Raw genomic sequence first — 18,534 nt, forward strand, 5'->3', positions numbered from 1 at the left:
ATAAAACTAAAGACACTTTCCATTGTCTAAATTTGCAATGAGACAGCCATGAGCAATTTAATTTATCACCAAAATATACACATGTGTATAAGTTTAAATCAGGGATGGCAAACCTTTTTGTATCAATGCCATTTAAAAAATATTAATGAGGTCATAGATGTATCAAATAATTTTAACTTTGTTATTATTAAGAACATTCCATAGAATATAGATTACTCGTAGTTCTCTTATATAATACCTAATTCAACCCTTTTTTTTATATTGCATAATGAATTCTGTGATCAAGTGAATGTGTGGCATTGGTTTACTATCCCTGGTTTACGGTTACAAATGTACTATGCTGGAGTAAATGTTCTTTTACATATAAATTGAGATAAGCATTCTTTAGTCAAGTAAAGAAATCATTCATTAATCTATGAGATTACATAACTATTGAAATAAAATAATTTTTGCAATAGCAGTTTTGTTCGATCTTTATAAATGAACTAGCTGTCGCCTGCGACTCGGTCCGCGTTGATATATAAAGAACTTCACCCATCCATCCATCTCATCAAAAAGCAGCTCTTCAAGGCATACATTGGAAAAAAAATGAATAAATAGTAACATATGTCCGTCTCCTGGCTCTAAGCTCCTCGCCAATTTTCAGGCATATCGGTAAAGCCGTTCTTGAGCAATAAATAGTGTAACTAACATGACTTACTTCTATATATATAAGAAGAATACATATCATAATAAAAATAAGATTTGTGTTAAAATATTTTTTATTCTTAAATTATTTTCGCATACAGTTTTTACTATAAAATATAAATAATAGAAACATTCAATGTCAACATTAAAACGTCAAATAATTGTAAGCATTTTCATCAAAATGTTGACTAGACACAAACATACACATCAAATGGAATGTTAAGTGTTATTAAAAACTTTTTAATGTAACTAAATTATAAAAAATATACTAATTTAACATTTACATAAAACAACATAATAATAATAATACAAATTATTTCTTACTTTTTATTTAATCCAATGTGGCTATTGAGTTATGTTGCCAAAATGAATAGGCAGAGATCATATCTACTTCAAACTTTTGTGAGACATTATAATAAACTGATATAAAAACGGCTAAACAATGACGTAAATTCGTCCGGTGGCGGCACCGACTAGTTTCGAGCTCATCGGGGGCCCTTCATCGGTGAGTGGGACTGATATTATTTCGCCAATACGATTTTGAAGGGCCCCCGATGAGGTCGAAACAAGTCGGTGCCGCCTCCGGACGAATATACGTGAGTGTTTAGCCGTTTTTATATCAGTTTATCGTATCTAGAATGTTTAACAACGGAACAGAACTTTAAATAACTTTTACATAATTAATAAAATAAGAAATCCCATCACTTCAAGAGTCTAAAAAGCAATTTCCAAATTTAAATATTTCGTTATTTCTGTATGTAATTGAAAGAATAAAAAATTTATTATTTTACTGTTTACGTAGACGTCAAAAAATAATATTATCTTTTATTTACATTAATCCTATTTATATGTTATGTACAAATTTAAAAATTTACAACTTATATAGAAAATATATGTATATTTTGATTTTAAAACACAATTTAATATCTAATCTAAATATTACAAAAATAAATTTTATAAAGTAATGATTAAATTAATATTATTAATGCAAAATAATGCATTCATTTTAGAAAGTGATATTATAAATATATATATTCAATTAACTTATTCAAATAAACATTTATTTTACTTAAATATTAAAAGTTGCAGAATAATGTAATTGTTTTCTTAAAATTTAGACACATACCGTGGATTTCTGAGATTAAATTTCCTGTATATAACATTTTGTTCATACAAAGATAATGCGATGACAATTGTTTTATACAGATTTTGGGCTTAGAAATCCACGGTTAGTGTTATCATTTACAATGCATATACCACACATAAGATATCCATAAATTATGGAATGATAAAAAAATGTGTTTGAATTGTCACCGCTGCTTTGATTTTTTAATAATGAAGCAATTTATGATAAATTTCAATATTTTCAAAATCTCTTTGATATTTTACATATTATCATTTTAACAATAATATAATTGCTTGCACTTTAACAATCATTAAAGTACATTTAAATATTGAATAATTTTCTGACTGGCAGGAGTATATTTTTTTCTCCTACATTGTGTATACTAAGATGGAGAATAGAGCAGATTTTTATCGCAAACAAAATTGTGTTTTAAACAATTGAAATAAGGATCAATTTTACTATTCATGTGATTTTACGCTCTCTGTTTATAAAAAAGAGGTAAAACCTAAATTAAACCTTATCACAATATTATAAAGCTCAATTTTATTTGCAAAAATACTGCTCTCCGTCCCGCTCTGAAAGGACCGAATGCGGCAAACTATTCTTTCCTAGAGTGTTTCACAGACGGTCGGGAATATTGACTTTTAAATTGATCAATAGTTCATATCCGTTAACATAACCTTAAAATCTTGTATTCAGTCATAATGTAGTGCGTTTTCAGCCAAATGTGTATCGGGTATTACTTTATCGTCAATGACTTCAAGTGCGGCGGCGCGCGCGCGTGACCTCGCCGCCCACTCCACGCGGCAGAAGGCGGCTGTGCCCAGTGAAGCTAGAACCGCGAGTACACCCAATTGTACTGACAGCAGGGCTCTTGATGAGTAGAAGAAACACGCAGCCGCAGCTAGAGACTGGAATTTAAACGTCACATATTTTAGTAAGATGTATGAGTAATTTTTTTACAAAGACAAATGAAAACGTTGAATTTAATTTTGGGTTATTTGACTTTTTTTCTTAAATACAAATCACGTAGTTACTGATGGATGTGATGGATTATTGTTTTGAAGGTATCTCCGGTGCGGCTGAACGGATTTTGTTGAAATTTGGCACAGATGTAGAACATAGTCTGGAAGAGCATATAAGCTACTTATTAAGTTTTTTTTTTAAATTGCGCTGACGGCATCGCGGGCGACAGCCCGTAGGTGAATAAATACTGTCGTTCACAAAGACAGAAATTTTCTTACCGATTTTATATGGCCTACGGCCACTAAAATTTACATAAAATTCAAAAAGCTCGCTAAAACGTTTGTAGGTTAAGGTCTATAATCCATAAATTAAAGAAATGAAAATGTCAAGTAAAGCGGTAAATGTCAAGGATGTCAAGTTTGACATACAAATAAAATCATATTAAATGACATCATTAAAATGCAATAAAATTATCAAATTTAAATATAAATATACATCCTTTAATTTGTTTGCATCTGAAGCTGCCGATTACATGTAACGTGCGTAACTCCAACGCAGACGCTCTTAAATATTAGCGCGCGACTAAATATTAACATAATATAATATTTTACCCAAGAAATAATACAGTTAATTACAAATAAAAAAACATACCTGTGTAAACTTGAACAGTGCAAACGCAGACGTACTATTATCAGAGTAATTTCCTCCAAGTATTGAGTAAATCTGAGTATTGAAACACGCATCGCCGAATCCTAGTAGAAAGCTGCAGAACATAGCGAGGTATGGAGAGGGGTTGATATATGAAGTCTCCATTGTATCTCCGAATGGTGCTACGTTGGGTAAATTGATGAAGATAAGGAAGAAACTGGTGACATGGATGATGTACCCCATGATCACAATAGGGTCACGACCCCAACGAGTTGTTTTCGATCCAAGAATACCGAATAAAGCTCCACCTGGAATATGAATTGTTTAATTAAAAATAATTTCCATGGATTTCTTCTGTTGACACGTCATTCCTATTGTTATTTCAGTTTTATTAGAGAGAATGAGTGAGACGGCAACGTTTTAGTATTAACTTCATTCGAAAACGACGTTATACATCAAAGGTTTGATCATTTGTGGTGCATATTTTAATAAAAATTTAGATTTTGACATAAATGTAAATTTCCTAATAATAGTACAATCCTTTTATTCTCTTTGCAAGATATAAAAAAATAAAACAATATAAAGAAAAACATTTTATTTATACTGCATCACTGGCACTTAAGTTTTTTCTTAAAACAACACTTTCATCTTAAAAATGCTCAACATGAATATATCTCGGACATGTTACGTACACAAAGTGAGTTGCCACAATAGAAACGAATGCATGTCGTCCCTCTCACACTCTATGAAAAAAATAAAGACAACAATATGTTATAACATGTGCTACGGCAGTAGGATATCACCTTAATACCATTACGAAATTGGCAACGTGTTTACAGTTACACTTTTCGCAATTCACGAGACACGCGAACATTTAATTTCGGCACACGGTATGTCTCAATGTGTGCAATCACGGCAACATGTACTGACAGAAAAAAAAGATTGCTAAAAATTAATTATCACATTAAAAAAAATTTAATTGGTTTCTATAAATTAAAGACAAGTATTGTATCTGAAACTGTTAATAGATAACGTTTTAAATATTCGAAGGAATATTTTTAAATTTGTACGTTTATGCTAACCGTACTCGTTGATCGAGCGCACGCACACATTAACAATACAGCCATATAGTAAAGATAATTTTTGATTGCATGCTTTTAACATATTGTAAAATATATATTTTTTTTTATTTTCCTGTTAAAGTCGTTGTTTTAAAGCCTAAAATATAGTAAACTACGCACTTTGTATTGTTATTCTAGTCTGGAATGTATCCTTGCACGTGGCCGATAATTTTCTACATTATCTAACAAGTACATAATATGTTTGCTAACTAAATGTTTACCCAGACAGAAATCACTTAAGTACATTCGTAATGATAAAATGCACGGGTGCAATTAATTTATAGAGTTTTATGAACTTTAAACATGACAACACATCCGTACTTTACCCTATACGGTAGAATATTATACAAATGCTGAGAGACTTTCCACTAACGAAACACATTAGTACTATTTATATCTATTTTTATAAAGAGAGTGACAGAGATAACTATAGTTTTCTAGATCTTTCCTGCATAGAAAAAACACGGTCTCAGGAATACCCCAAAAAATGTATTACGTATTTTTTTTTAATTAACTTACCTAAAACTTCTCCCATACCAATGAAGACACCAGATAGACCGACAAGTTGTTTAGCGTTCTCTCCCATAGACAGCGTGAATCCAATACTGGGGCTGTACACACCGCTGAAGAAAGACAACTCCACACCTGAAGAAAAAGCGTCATCCTCTCTATATCCTTTTCCCACTTTAAGTAGAATTAGAACTCAAGACAGAGTAAAGTACAGTAAAAGTTTTTTCTATTGTACACACAATAAAGTATAGTTCTTTTCAAATATCTTAGCTTCTTAAGGTTATCGCACCTAAAATTGTGTTTTCCGTGACTTACAGGAAGAGTCACCAAGATATCTGAAAACTTTTATACTATACAATTATAAAAGCGCTTTTTAATTTAGTTATCCTAGCAAACCATGCCAAGATAATGGCTGGAAATAAGGATACTTACCAGTGTATATAAATGTACAGCTAAGGAACATCATGTCACGTGTGCAGAATAACTTCAAAGCACCCTTGAAAGCCTCCATAGGGCCGTCATCTTCGTGGTTCACAACATCAGTCTATAAATGAAAGTACGAATATTTTCAAATTAAAATAATAAAAAAAAAATTGCATCAAAAGTAACTCAAGCATAGTTCAGATAAAAGATTCGTAGAATAGAAGTTAATTACATACATAGGTTGAGGAACGTTTTTAAAGTAAATATTTAAGTTCTTTTTTGCAACACTTTAAAAAAACATTGTTAGGACAGGATTAAGTGAATTGTTAAAATACATAAAGCAAGTGCAATATATTGGTACCTCTTGGAATTTCACCTTTACATCATCGAGCACTTGCGGGCGCCTGATGGGCCGCAATAGCAACAGAAACACAATACCAAGCGCACAGACCGCAGTCAGCGCGCCGAACACTACGTTACGTGTATCCAAATCTATGTGAGTCTTGCCTTGGAATTTTATGAACACGAATAAATTGCCAAAGAATAAACTGTAACAAAATAAAGTAAACGTCTATAAGAAACAAAACATGATACACGATTTGTTACTACTAGCTAACTAGAAGTCTAAAAACCCCTTCAACGTAAAGTGACTTTTGTTGTGATTTGCACCAGACGACACTGACAAATTCTAGGAAAAAGTTTCTATCGTCCGCTCTACGATTGAATTGAATATCATTGCTCAAGTTACCTGCACTGCAGCATAGCCCAGAAGATGCCTGAGTTCCTCGAGATGGTGTCAGCGTCGCTGTTGAGTGTTAGGTAGTTACCCTGGCCTGTCCAGATGGCGGCAGCACCCGCGCCGATCAGAACACTCGCCACATACAGAAGCCATGTGCGCGGGAACAGGAATGTTACTATGAAGAACCTGGAAATATATAAACAGGTTAACAACACGAGGAACAAACATATAGGGGAAGAGCCCGCTTTAACATATTCGCACGAATTGGCCCGGCTAGCCCAGTAAAATACAACGACCACACAGAAGACAGGCGTGAAGTGGAAGCAATTCCGCGTTTCGTCTGATGAGTGTGCGTCCCGGAGGCCTAATTTAGTCCTCTTTCCCTTCCCACCCTTTTTTATAAGGAAAGGATGGGAAGTGGAAGTGGACTTTCGGGATGAGAGGATGCATGGGAAGGGAAAATGTTTTCTTTCTGTGGATCCTCTCCTCCACCGATTAAAGGTAGGCAACGCATATGCAATTGCATATGCTACGGTCACTTCGCTATTTCAGCGATTTCAGGTGGCCGCTCGCTCGTTTGCTGATAGTGTCTGATTGTCTGATTGAATAAATAAGCATTATGTAGCTTATATACAATAGTTTCTGCATCACGTTTTCCACCGACAGGCAAATCCGAGTTTCCAAGAAACGAGAGAGGTGTCAGGACCGAGCCAAATGGAGGTAAGTATTCTCTGTCTACTTCTCTGGGTATTGTTGTAGTAACGTACGCATTATCACGTTTGCCTGTGCAATGTATGCAAGATCAAAAACGTCATGAAAATCCTAACATATATCCTGCATAGAAGTTAGGTTATTTATATTGGAAATTGTCTTACGGGCATAAATAGAACGGGAAGACTAGAACAGTACAACAACCCTATAAAAACCGGTCGGTAGATACGGCAACATATTTCCGCATTTTAACCGGCAAGCGACTTGGTACAATTGTGGGTACAATACTTACTTACTATAACATTATATTGATGTATTATATATACAGTATGTAGTCGTAAGTTGTTCCAAATAATAAAAAAAAAATACTTGCTATCTATCTATCTGTTGTATTAACAGTGTAATAACCACACATCACACCCACACAAAAGTATTATCACCCTTATTCTTTGAAAAAAAAAACAACAACGACAACTAATATAAACTGTCTGTTTTTATTTATTTACATTATTTGTCAAAAACATTAAATTTTAGTATACAGTACAGAGATAAGTTGAATTTCGAAACAGGATATGTATTCATCGCGACTTTGCTATGATAATATTTATTTGATACAAAAAAGTGCTCAATAAATCGTGTTTGTGAGTAAAAAAAATATTAACGATTTAGTATTAGTGTAAATTTCAAAAATAACATAACACAAACTCATTTATATGTTAATAAACATAAAAGTAAATTATAGCTATGCTAAAAAGACGACTTTTGACAGTATAATTAATTTCAGGTTTTATATTCGTCCATTGATATTTAAAGATTTTATAATATCGCAGGACACGATGATTTCATAGAAATGTGTTGAGATGAATGGTAGAACAATTAAATCATCAACTTCCCATTATCCCTATGGAAGATCTGCATAGTATGTACTACTCCTCAATACAACTCCATCAGCCGTCTTATCTGAATTAACCCCGTTCTTACGCATATCCTTTTTCACGCAATCCATCTATACTTGCTTAGAACAACTAAATACGTACTAATAAAAATATTAGACTGATCTAATCTTCACCGACAAAGCTCCCGCTGGCGATGATCACAACCCATCGATTAATTTGCCTATATAGATGAAGTTAAAAATGTGTATACAAGTGGGGCCATTGTACGCTTAAAAAATTCTGTGCCCTTTCAAAGTTACCACAATAATAATGTATAAATAGATGTAGATTAGCTTTAATGTGCAGAAAATGTCCAGAAAAGGTCGCTCAACCACACCCGGTCACCTCTACTAAATACTAGTGGAAAACTTTACATATAAATGTCGTATGTTTGGCATACAAATCAGGAAAATACGATTGGATAAGTACCAATAGTGCCTATTTGCACTTCGTTGCTTTAAAGACAGAATTTTATTAACCGGTCATAGGCAACGAATTTGCAGCCAGAAATCCTGAAGGACATTATTTATCTGGATCGGTTTACTTTCTATTTTTACCACGTGATAAAAATCACACAGAAACATGTCTATTCCTCTCAACTGGATAAAAATACAAGAAAGCTTATAATTATAGCTACAATAAAATACAAATTGAGGTCAAGTACAACCCGATATATAAAAGTAAGCAAGAGAAAAAAGGTCAAATATCAAGGTCTACAATAAAAAACATTCCGAAGAGCGTCTGCAAATTGTCTGCTTGCATAAGCCTGATTACATCCAACCCTTGTGACACGGGAGATAAAACAAGTGATAAAACTGTTTGTTCGCTAGAAATGGGTCACACTTCAAGAAATTTCCTCCACAACAAAACAACGTTCTCGATAGCCAGTAATCGACTTTAGGTCATATAGCGACTGGATTCAATAAACACAAATTGAGTAGTTTTTCAAATAAAACCTAATTGAAATCAGCAAACGTAGCTTATAAATCTTAAGCTTATTGAATCTGTCGCCTGCGACTCTGTTCAGCATTAAAATAACTTAATTTGTAGCCTAAGTGTTCTTCCGTACTATGTTTTACATCTATGCCAAATTTCAGCGAGTTCCATGGAACCGTGCTGGAGATACCTTCAAGTGAACCTCCATCCATCCATCCATCTAAACATTCTCATTTATAATATTAAATAAGAAGTACGATAAGCAACAAGAGACTGCTTAGTCCTAAGCAAGAAAGAATATTATTTGTACCGGTTTTTCTGTAGTATAAACCACCGAATAGATTTACAAAGTAAACGTAAGTGTTCAAGATTTACTACTACAAAAATCCGGTTACACGACATGTGACACACCCACTAAACCGCCGGTAATTATACTTTAATAAAGAATATACCCAATATAAATGTCAGAATATTGATCAAGTATATTAATTTAAACACAAACATTTCAAGGTTTCCATTGCTAATACGCTAATACACATATCTCTATATTTTCAAAGAGAATAAGTAGGATGACAATATGTTTTTGTCCACGTGTTTCGGCAGTAGAAACCGACGGTAACGAAAAGTTGTCAGCCTTGATTGTGCACCGGTGATATAAAGGTCCCGCACTATGTAGATCAATACATTGCACTCGCAAGGCGGTAAAGCGCAAATACTGGATATTTATATTATAATGTTAAAAGAAAAAGTTACCACACGTATAAAACCAAACACAGGTAGCTAGGAATACATTTGATAAGCATTTGCGATAAAAAGACAGACGTGGACAGCATACTGCATGAATGACACATAACATCTTTCTTCGATATCTGCATAGTCGAGGTAAATAAATAACATAAATAATATACTCGTAAATCTTCAGAACACAAAGAAAATCTGTACATAGACAATAAGCAAACTGAGGAATATTTTGAATGGCATGTGGTGTTGTCTTTGCATGATAAAAAACCTTTACTTCTTACTTTTTTACATGTCATTGAACGCAAAGCATACTTTAAACGGCAAAAAGCCATATTCACATCATAGAAGATTTTGTGAAAAAAATTATGTAATTAAATCATTATCATTAAATTAAAAACTTTTACATCTTTCTCATTTACATTCGATCTGATATTTTATTTTGTACCTAGCTGTCGCATCAGTAACAAATTAAAATGCTAGTGGCAGCTCCAAAATAACGGAAGATGTGTGAACGTTTTGGGGCCCAACGCCTATGCGATCAGTGACACTAAATTAAATTCCTCAACCTGTGTTTGCTTTACAACCTAATAATGTTGCCAGTAAAATATTCTTTTCGAAAACTAAAAACCATACTAACCCAAAAATAGTTTAATAATGTTGCTATTAGATAATTTTAAAAAAATATAATATTATTAGATGAATTCACTTTTTCACACAACTACAAATAATTTATCAATTTACCTATAGTAACATTGCAAAAAACTGACTTATTCTGCAGATTTCCTGTACCCTCAAATAATGGTATGACCCTAGTTATTCTAAAGACTTAAGGCAACCACACTCTATTATAATAAAATTAGCTCAATTTGTATTGTTTAAGTTATTAAAATAGTAACAGCTTCAAGCAAGGCCGTACCACCAAGGCTAAAGAATGTTATCGAAATGTTGGTATGCAATGTCATTGTGTCTTAACACGCACTTTTAGCTGGATCGGGCACTTCATAATATATTTATACTTACTCCAAAGCTAAAATTGAGAGCGTCGGTGGCTCAGGGGTCAAGCACTTGACTTGCAATCTGCAGGTCCTGGGTTCGAATCCCGCCTTATACCAATGAGTTGTTCGATTTCCGATTTACATATGTACATTAATCCGACGTTCTTACGGTGAAGTAAAACATCGTGATGCAACCTGCACATATCTGAGAAGTAATTCAAAGATATGTGTGAAGTCAACCAACCCGGACTGGGCCAGTGTGGTTGACTATGGCCTAATCATCCTTAACTTATGGTAGGCTCCGAGCCCCTCTGTGGGGACGTATAGTGAGCTGATGATGAATGGCAAATGTAAAAATACACTAATATGGTGGGTAAAAGAAAAATATTGAATAGTAAAAACATTTTAAGCACTTATTATAAATTTCAACAGTTTTTTTCAATCCAATTTAAAAGTTCGTTAAAGTTGTTTAAATTGAAATAATTATACCCTTATAAAACTAAATTTAACTCTATCCTAAATGTGTTTCGAAACCTGGATCATTAAGAAAAAAATGTTGCCGAGTCCTTTATCTAAATAAAGCAAATGTAGCAACTCCTAGTAATTAATTATTTAAGGAAAACGACTCAATTAAGTTAAGCAACATATAGTCACGATCACAACCAAATGCGAAAATTTGGTTGTATAGACAATTGTGACCACGTAACTCTAGACGGCTGATACAGGATAGCATGGCTGATAACCTACAGTTTTTTTTTAATTATAAGCCATTGAAGTCGTGGGCAGGTCTGGGAATAAAGTATTATTGTTTATGACGTGCCAAAGCACGTGTCGGATAGCACACTACGTAAAGTGAAGTCGTAATGACTATGTGTACATTCAAAGAGCGTAATGTAATGTTATTTAGCGCGTGTCATTCATCAACGTGCATATCACCCGCATTGATGGCAAGATACGGTCTTTGAGTCGCCTCACGCACCAATACTGGTGAAATTAATCCTACATTTACAATATATTATGTACCAGTTACACTACAATCTTAAAATATATTATCTATTATTAAGTTTTTTATATATTCACGGGGACGGAGTCGCGGGCGACAGCTAGTTTATAATAACTGTGACCCGCGAAACGACTCCTAGAAAATAAAAAAAAACTTAGGTTGTTGTCTATGTGTTCTTCCAGACTATGTTCTAACTAGTTCATGAGCCGTTCTGGAGATACCTTTTAAGTAACATTCATCCTTCCATCCATCTAAACTTTCGACTTTATAATTAGTAAGAAGTAAGTTTAGTAAGACTACGTATCAATTCTGGTTTAATAATTATTTTGGGAGCAAACTATTGTTCTTTTTAATATATGTAGCATTATAAAACAAAAAACGGCAACATGTTATCACGTGCGTCAATTAATATGCAATATGCAGGATCTCGACGCGTATACTTTTTTTAGTTAATATCAAATAAAGACTGAATATATTTACTTTAATGGAACCATAAAATAAGTTATATAGATAGCATGTCCTTTCAAACTTGGTTATACGTGTGTATCAAAACTGAAGCAAAACTTGCCTACCGTCTAAAAAGTTTTACAATCAAACAGAGAATGTTATAAAATTCCACAATGGACAGAGAAACAGAGATGGAAAGGTAGATATGGAATGCGAATGCTTTTTCATGAACGCAAAATACTTGTAAAGGTTTACTGGGTGCGTCAATTAAACAATTCCCGTAATATCTGTCTCATTTATTTAGAATTTGGAATCATGCTTTAGCATAGAATGACCTTGAAATTCTATTACCTTAACTTATATTTAAACAAGTCTCTGAGTGTTAAAAAAAATGACAGTGATGATAACATGTTGTATTTCGACAGTGGAAACGCATAATAAGCACAATAATAATTACAAAGCGTGCAATACGTCATAGTAGGATGCTCGCAAAGTATTTGTCTGATGTAACAGCGAACCGAGATCCGATCAGTGTCGACTAAATGTCGACAACTGCGCAGCCGCAAATATTTTGCAAGACAATGATAGCAAGTAAACTAATACACAGGTGTACATAAATCTTAGTCTTTATTACATTATGTATATATTTATACACTACTTAGAAGACAATTTGTACAGTATCGCTAGAAATAAGTAAATCTTATCCATCAGAACTGTTTCGTTCAGAAATGACGAAACTAAATTACCGTTAATTAACGTACGAAGGTGTACAGACATTGACATTTTTGGCGCCAATATCTTTTAAAATAGTATTTGAATAAAAGGCAAACATTTTTTTTATATTCCACCTGCTCAAATAAAATATGAGGTATACGATCCATTATTTTTTTTAAACATTTAATGTCTTTCCGACAAATTTGAAGACACTTTCCTTATATACAATGACAACCCAAAAACTGTTTTATATGTGTACTGTACGAAAATGTCCCTAAAAGACTGGTTATAGCCTTTCGGTAAATTATATTGCAAAACCAATGTCGTAAGAGCGACAACGTTCGTGTAACGATAGTTGTTATCTATACAATCGTCGGTCACTTGCTGAAGGCCCAGACAGTTAGGTAATAAAGGAAAACTGGACAATTTAGCTTCCTACAGAATTGAATATTTATAAGTAATTGAGTTATTGTTATTACTAGTACATATAACAATAGACGGAAACAAAAACCGAGAAATAATTGAATCAAAGAGACGAATATATTAATGAGATCTGTTCTTAATATTTCTAAGTGTTACCATAATATTATTTTATTTTCAATTTGTTAAGAATGACCAGATACATGTGATAGTCATTACCATTTTCCCACGTTAAAATGTAAATTATTTTTAACATCGTATTTGATTCTTTGTCTACTTATATTGCGATGATTTTGAACTTCTTTATTACTTTACTAACTATCGCTTGCGGCCCGTCCGTGCGGAATTAAAACAAAATAGTAGTCTATGGGTTCTTCCGTGTTCTACATCTATGGCAAAGCTTCGGCGAGATCCATGCAGCCGTTCCTGAGATACCTTATAACAAACATCCATCCATCCATCCAAATATTCGTATTAGTAAAACAGTAAGATATAGCAAGAAAGAAGATTGCTGCACGTAGCTGCTTACACTAAGTGGATTTTGTCACCAAAATAAATATAAACTTACAAATATGTAAAGGCGCCAATTAACATCGCGCCTCTTGGACCTGTGATGGTAATGACGGAGGGCGCCAGCCAGTTGCAGATCGCCAGGGTGGCGTAGATGATGGCCAACGAGGTGTACCCATCACCAGTGAACGAAGGGTCATCTTGTGTTATACTGTCCAGTATGGTTTTCTGTGGAAACATAGATTAGATAAATATTTGAATTTGGAAGCGATGGAGTTTCTATTTCATCATATTTATCCTCATAATCAGCCTGTGTCAGTCAATTGATGGACAGTATTTTTTTTAAATAAAATAATGCCTTTTTAACTCTATGAGAAACTTAAAGCGAGGTAAATATTGACATACAGGTATAAACGAAAAAAAGACAAATATAAACATTGCATATTGTCTATGCAAATGTTAAAACGCAAGTTTGTCAAAGTTATCAAGCTCTAATGGATTTACAATTTATTCTAATAAATAGAATGTACTAAGTTATTAAATAAATAAATTATTTTCGTTTTCCCTACATGAATAAGTAAGTGGTGCGCCTTGTGAAAATTCAGAACAAGGTACTCAAGTGTAATAAAGTACATTAAGAGTTTATGTTATTTGATGTCATAAATTAAAATCTGTAACCTCGTTGCATCTTAAAAGGACCTTTAAGTGGCATCTTACAAAATCGAAGAGATGCGAACGTGTGGGATGTAAACAATCCTTTTTCGGTTAACCTAAAAAATCGCACGAAAGCTGCCATATTACCATTTTTATATTATCTGTCAATGTGATTAACGTGAGTGTTGCAATTTACCAAGCGGTACTTAATGTTGCAAGCAGGATTATGGTTTTATTGTTTCGAAATCACAACAATATGGCGATAAAGACATTCGTTGCCCAATAATCACCATTTACGTAGTTAATGTTAGCATCATCTTTCGTCGCATATACTTACATTTAATATATTTATTTTAAACTATAGCAAACAATTTTTAAGCATAACTATAATAGTATATCCTTTTATTTCCATATGGAAACATGTTTTAGTAATATCTTTCAAACTGCTTATTAATTATAGGTTTGTTTGTAAAAGAAAACATTTAACTTTATACTACAGTTTTAAGATGTAGTAAGACCAAGAAAAAAAAAACAATTACTGGGTACCACAGCAAAAACGTTCAATTTCGAAACATTGACACGTTCCTTCTAATCTATCACTTATAGTTCAAGGCTCAGTGCTAAAACCACTACGTTACAACAGGTTTACCTGTTCGATATTTTACGAAATTCTCGACTTTACTTACCCATACTAATGCATTTATTTATACTAGGTACATTAAATGTAAAGTACTATAAAGTGAATGACCTAATAAAAAGCTGTTAGGACTTGTCTAACATTTTGATCACATACAATAGTTATCTTCTTGTAACAAATAAGGAGTAATGCACTCGATGTAATAGTACTTACAAATGAAGTGTTTATTACTATACTAGTTGTTGCCGTAGTATACTCCGTCAAGGAATGCTTAAGTAGCCTATGTGCTCTTACAGACTATGTTCTATATCTGTACCAAATGTCAGCGAGATGCTTGCATCCGTACTGGAGATACCTTCTTAGAAATATTTATCCATCCATACAAACATTTTCATTTATAATATTAGTAAGACAACAAGGAAAATAAGAGTATAATATGGTCGAATTTTATTTCAATTCTTAGACATGATCTAGTCGACTATATTTTTTCCTATGATTGTGAAGTCAGTGACACTGAATGTTATATCAGAAAAACCCAAAGGCAGTTGAGTCCTTGCTGTCTGTCCAACTGTTTTAATCAAATCAGAATCAACGATAACATCAGATCATATAATCAGATATTATGATAACCATTTTGAGTATAATACAGTTGAAATGCAACCTATCATTTCAGACTATTCTAAATCAATGACAAACTTATGTTTATCTATTGTAGCAAAATTACGCATAAAAGATAAGCATTGTTATCTCGACTTGACCTGTTATTGAAAAAGACCCTTGAAAAGTAAATATCTCCCCTAACAAATCTGCATTGACCTAAATACTGTACTTATCCTTGACTCAATCGACTATAAACAGTGATAACATCTAAACACTTTTGGATAATAATAAGAGTATTTAAATTGTTTAGATTATAAACTGAAAACATGTCCAAGTAAACATGACACATTTATACTTTCGCTTATAATCAAAAAAATACCCAACAATTTTTCATATCTTCCAATTTTAGCCCATTAGTTATATTATAAAGAGCAAAGATTTGATTTTTGCATTGAATAGGCTCCGAGATTAGTGAACCGATTTAAAAAATTCTTTCCGTTTTAGAAATCTAAATCATACACCCATGGGGTGACATAGGCTGATTATTTTATTTTTTTATTCCGCGGTGACGAAATCAGGGGTAACCGCCAGGACATCCTGTATGTTTTAAAAATACTTAATACAAAGTACCTTTAAAAGTAATTAAACAAAAACTTTTTTTACACAAATAAAAAAACAAGGTTTTTGATTCAAAAAGGTAACAGCAAATTGTAATAACGTAAATAGCCAAAGTACTTTTAGGACAAACTATTTGAACTGACTAGAAAATCTATTAAATCTATTGAATACCATTTGCCAAATCGTTATCTATCAACGATACAAACACGTATGCATAATAAACGAAGTAATATATATAATAGATTAAATTGTTCGAAAACTTTTTACAATCACTTTGTCAATTTTTTTTTTAATTCATCATTCGTACTAGACACAGATAATGTCGCGTTAGCTTAAACAATAGCAATGATAACATAGTTCAAGGTTATCGCAATTATTGTATTTTTTTTTAATATTACGCTTGAACATGACATTTAATTTAGTTTTTCAGTAAATGTATAGAAATTAACAGTGCGCCACAAATCTGATATAAAATACTTTTTATCTGGTATTAACTTAAACTTCAAGACAATCTTACTAATATTGTAAATGCGAATGTTTGTCTGGATGAATGGATATTTGTTTGAAGGTATCTTCGGAACGGCTGCTCGAATTTTAATAAAATTTGCCACACATGTTGTCTGAAATTACACGTAGGCTACTTATTATGTTTTTTTTTATTTCGCTCGGACGGAGTCGCGGGCGACAGCTAGTCTAGCTATAAACACTTTATAGAACAATTGTTAAGTACACTAGAGATACGCCTTTCTATTACATGAACGATTATTACGAATCTTTATGACATGAGTAGTAATAAGTAAATAAAATATTGTTAATAACAACCATGTCCATAGCTTCCTCGTCAAAATTGGCGGGATTATGTTTTATTGATTAAAAAAAATTAAAAAATTCAAAGGAAAATATGTTCATAAAATTCTGGTGATAAAAATATTAATTAATGTATGTTATAAAAAGGTAGTTTGTATGGTGGTCGTAAATTTTGTTTGGAACTTAATCTCAAATTTGTAAATAATTGTAGCCAAAGCTTTTGCCTTTTGTTCAATATTAAATATAAAAAATACATCTGTATGAATACCATTAACTTTGTTAATTATAAAAAGAAAAAAAAACTATTCTAAACTTCTATTATTCTATTACATTATTAATGATAAATGAACCTATAATATTTGAATATAGAACACCTCTATTTTTTATTTACCCATCCAAACTGTGGTTAACTATTTCACTGTTACTTGAAGCAATACATAATTTAAAGTATTGCACACTTATGTATACATAATATACATTCATTGTATGGCAAAAAATGTTATTATATAACTATTTAGACCTGTGAATGTTGTACAATGCTCTCAAATTCTCATTTAAAGTTGCATAAGAAACATTACTTGAGGCAATAAAGTGGACCCATGTTAGTGGCACATCTTGACAATGATAGATTATCTACCATTTACTTTACCCTTTATATGTCACTAAATAATAATAAATTTATTTATATTTTTTTATTGTATTCCAACACTTAATTTATAAGATGCAGTAAATAGAAGTTAAACTTTCATGTTGTTTAAACTTATTTGAATAAAATACATATTATTAATCTTTCCCTTAGTTTTTTAACAGTTAAACATATTTCCATTTTTTTCACATTTTGTAACAAATTTTTTATAATGATGAAAAAAAAAAATTTTTTTCAAATAGAACACAAAAGCTGTGATTTAAAAATGGAATTTACATGTAACATAAAAATTAAGCTTTAATTAAAATAGTCAATTAATTATGTATGAAAGTTTGATACTTATTAACATTGAGATAGTTTTAAAAAGTAAGAATAATTATTTTATGCAATGGTTAAGAACAGCTTTGTTTTAATATGGAGGTTGAACTGTGAAAGTGTATACTTATTGTTACCTTAAAAAATGTTTACTTAGCAGGATATATTGTAATATTAAACTCACCTCTATATTGCCCATAGTCTGGAATGCAGTAAAAACAAACATGAACCCGAAACCGAGTAAAATAACGTTGAAAAACTTTCGCTCCATCTTTACTATGGAATTAAAATTATCGTAATATATCAAAACACAAAGAAGTAAAAATTAGAAATATGTGGCACGACACATTTAATAATTTGAAAGTTGCAACTAGAGACTACAATCGACTAGGGGATATCGGTCTCAACTGACTCGCAAAGTTAAATAATATATTCATTCCATTCTCCAATTGTTCCATCTCCCACCACAGCCTAGTACCAATAAAAATTTCTAAACCATTTAAAGGTTTTCGTTCTTATGCGTACGTGCATTAACTACTGCTTCAAGTGAAATGTAAAACTTAACTACCAGTACCACCACCAGCACTTATGATAATGTAAATATTGATAAATATGTAAATAAAAA

The 18,534-nt window shown here is 32.3% G+C and overlaps 1 protein-coding gene across 3 annotated transcripts; it reads right to left on the reverse strand.

Annotated features, from left to right (window-relative positions):
• Positions 1 to 1,897: 1,897 nt before the first annotated feature.
• On the reverse strand, positions 1,898 to 18,508 carry LOC106119053 (UNC93-like protein MFSD11). 3 transcript variants are annotated; one of them, XM_013313894.1, is made up of 8 exons: positions 18,094 to 18,508; positions 13,691 to 13,860; positions 6,230 to 6,406; positions 5,858 to 6,029; positions 5,491 to 5,602; positions 5,068 to 5,193; positions 3,431 to 3,735; positions 1,898 to 2,724 (listed from the first exon to the last, which is right to left on the reverse strand). In XM_013313894.1, exons 1-8 carry the CDS (start codon positions 18,178 to 18,180, stop codon positions 2,509 to 2,511), a joined length of 1,365 nt encoding a protein of 454 aa, XP_013169348.1. In that variant the 5' UTR covers positions 18,181 to 18,508; the 3' UTR covers positions 1,898 to 2,508. The 3 variants fall into 3 exon arrangements, with proteins under 3 accessions (XP_013169348.1, XP_013169347.1, XP_013169349.1); XM_013313893.1 differs by having other exon boundaries at positions 5,843 to 6,029; XM_013313895.1 differs by lacking the exon at positions 18,094 to 18,508 and adding an exon at positions 14,202 to 14,313 and having other exon boundaries at positions 5,843 to 6,029.
• Positions 18,509 to 18,534: the final 26 nt, after the last annotated feature.

The sequence above is a fragment of the Papilio xuthus genome, unplaced genomic scaffold (genome assembly GCF_000836235.2).
Source record: "Papilio xuthus unplaced genomic scaffold, Pxut_1.1 DF827542.1, whole genome shotgun sequence".
NCBI lineage: Eukaryota > Metazoa > Arthropoda > Insecta > Lepidoptera > Papilionidae > Papilio > Papilio xuthus.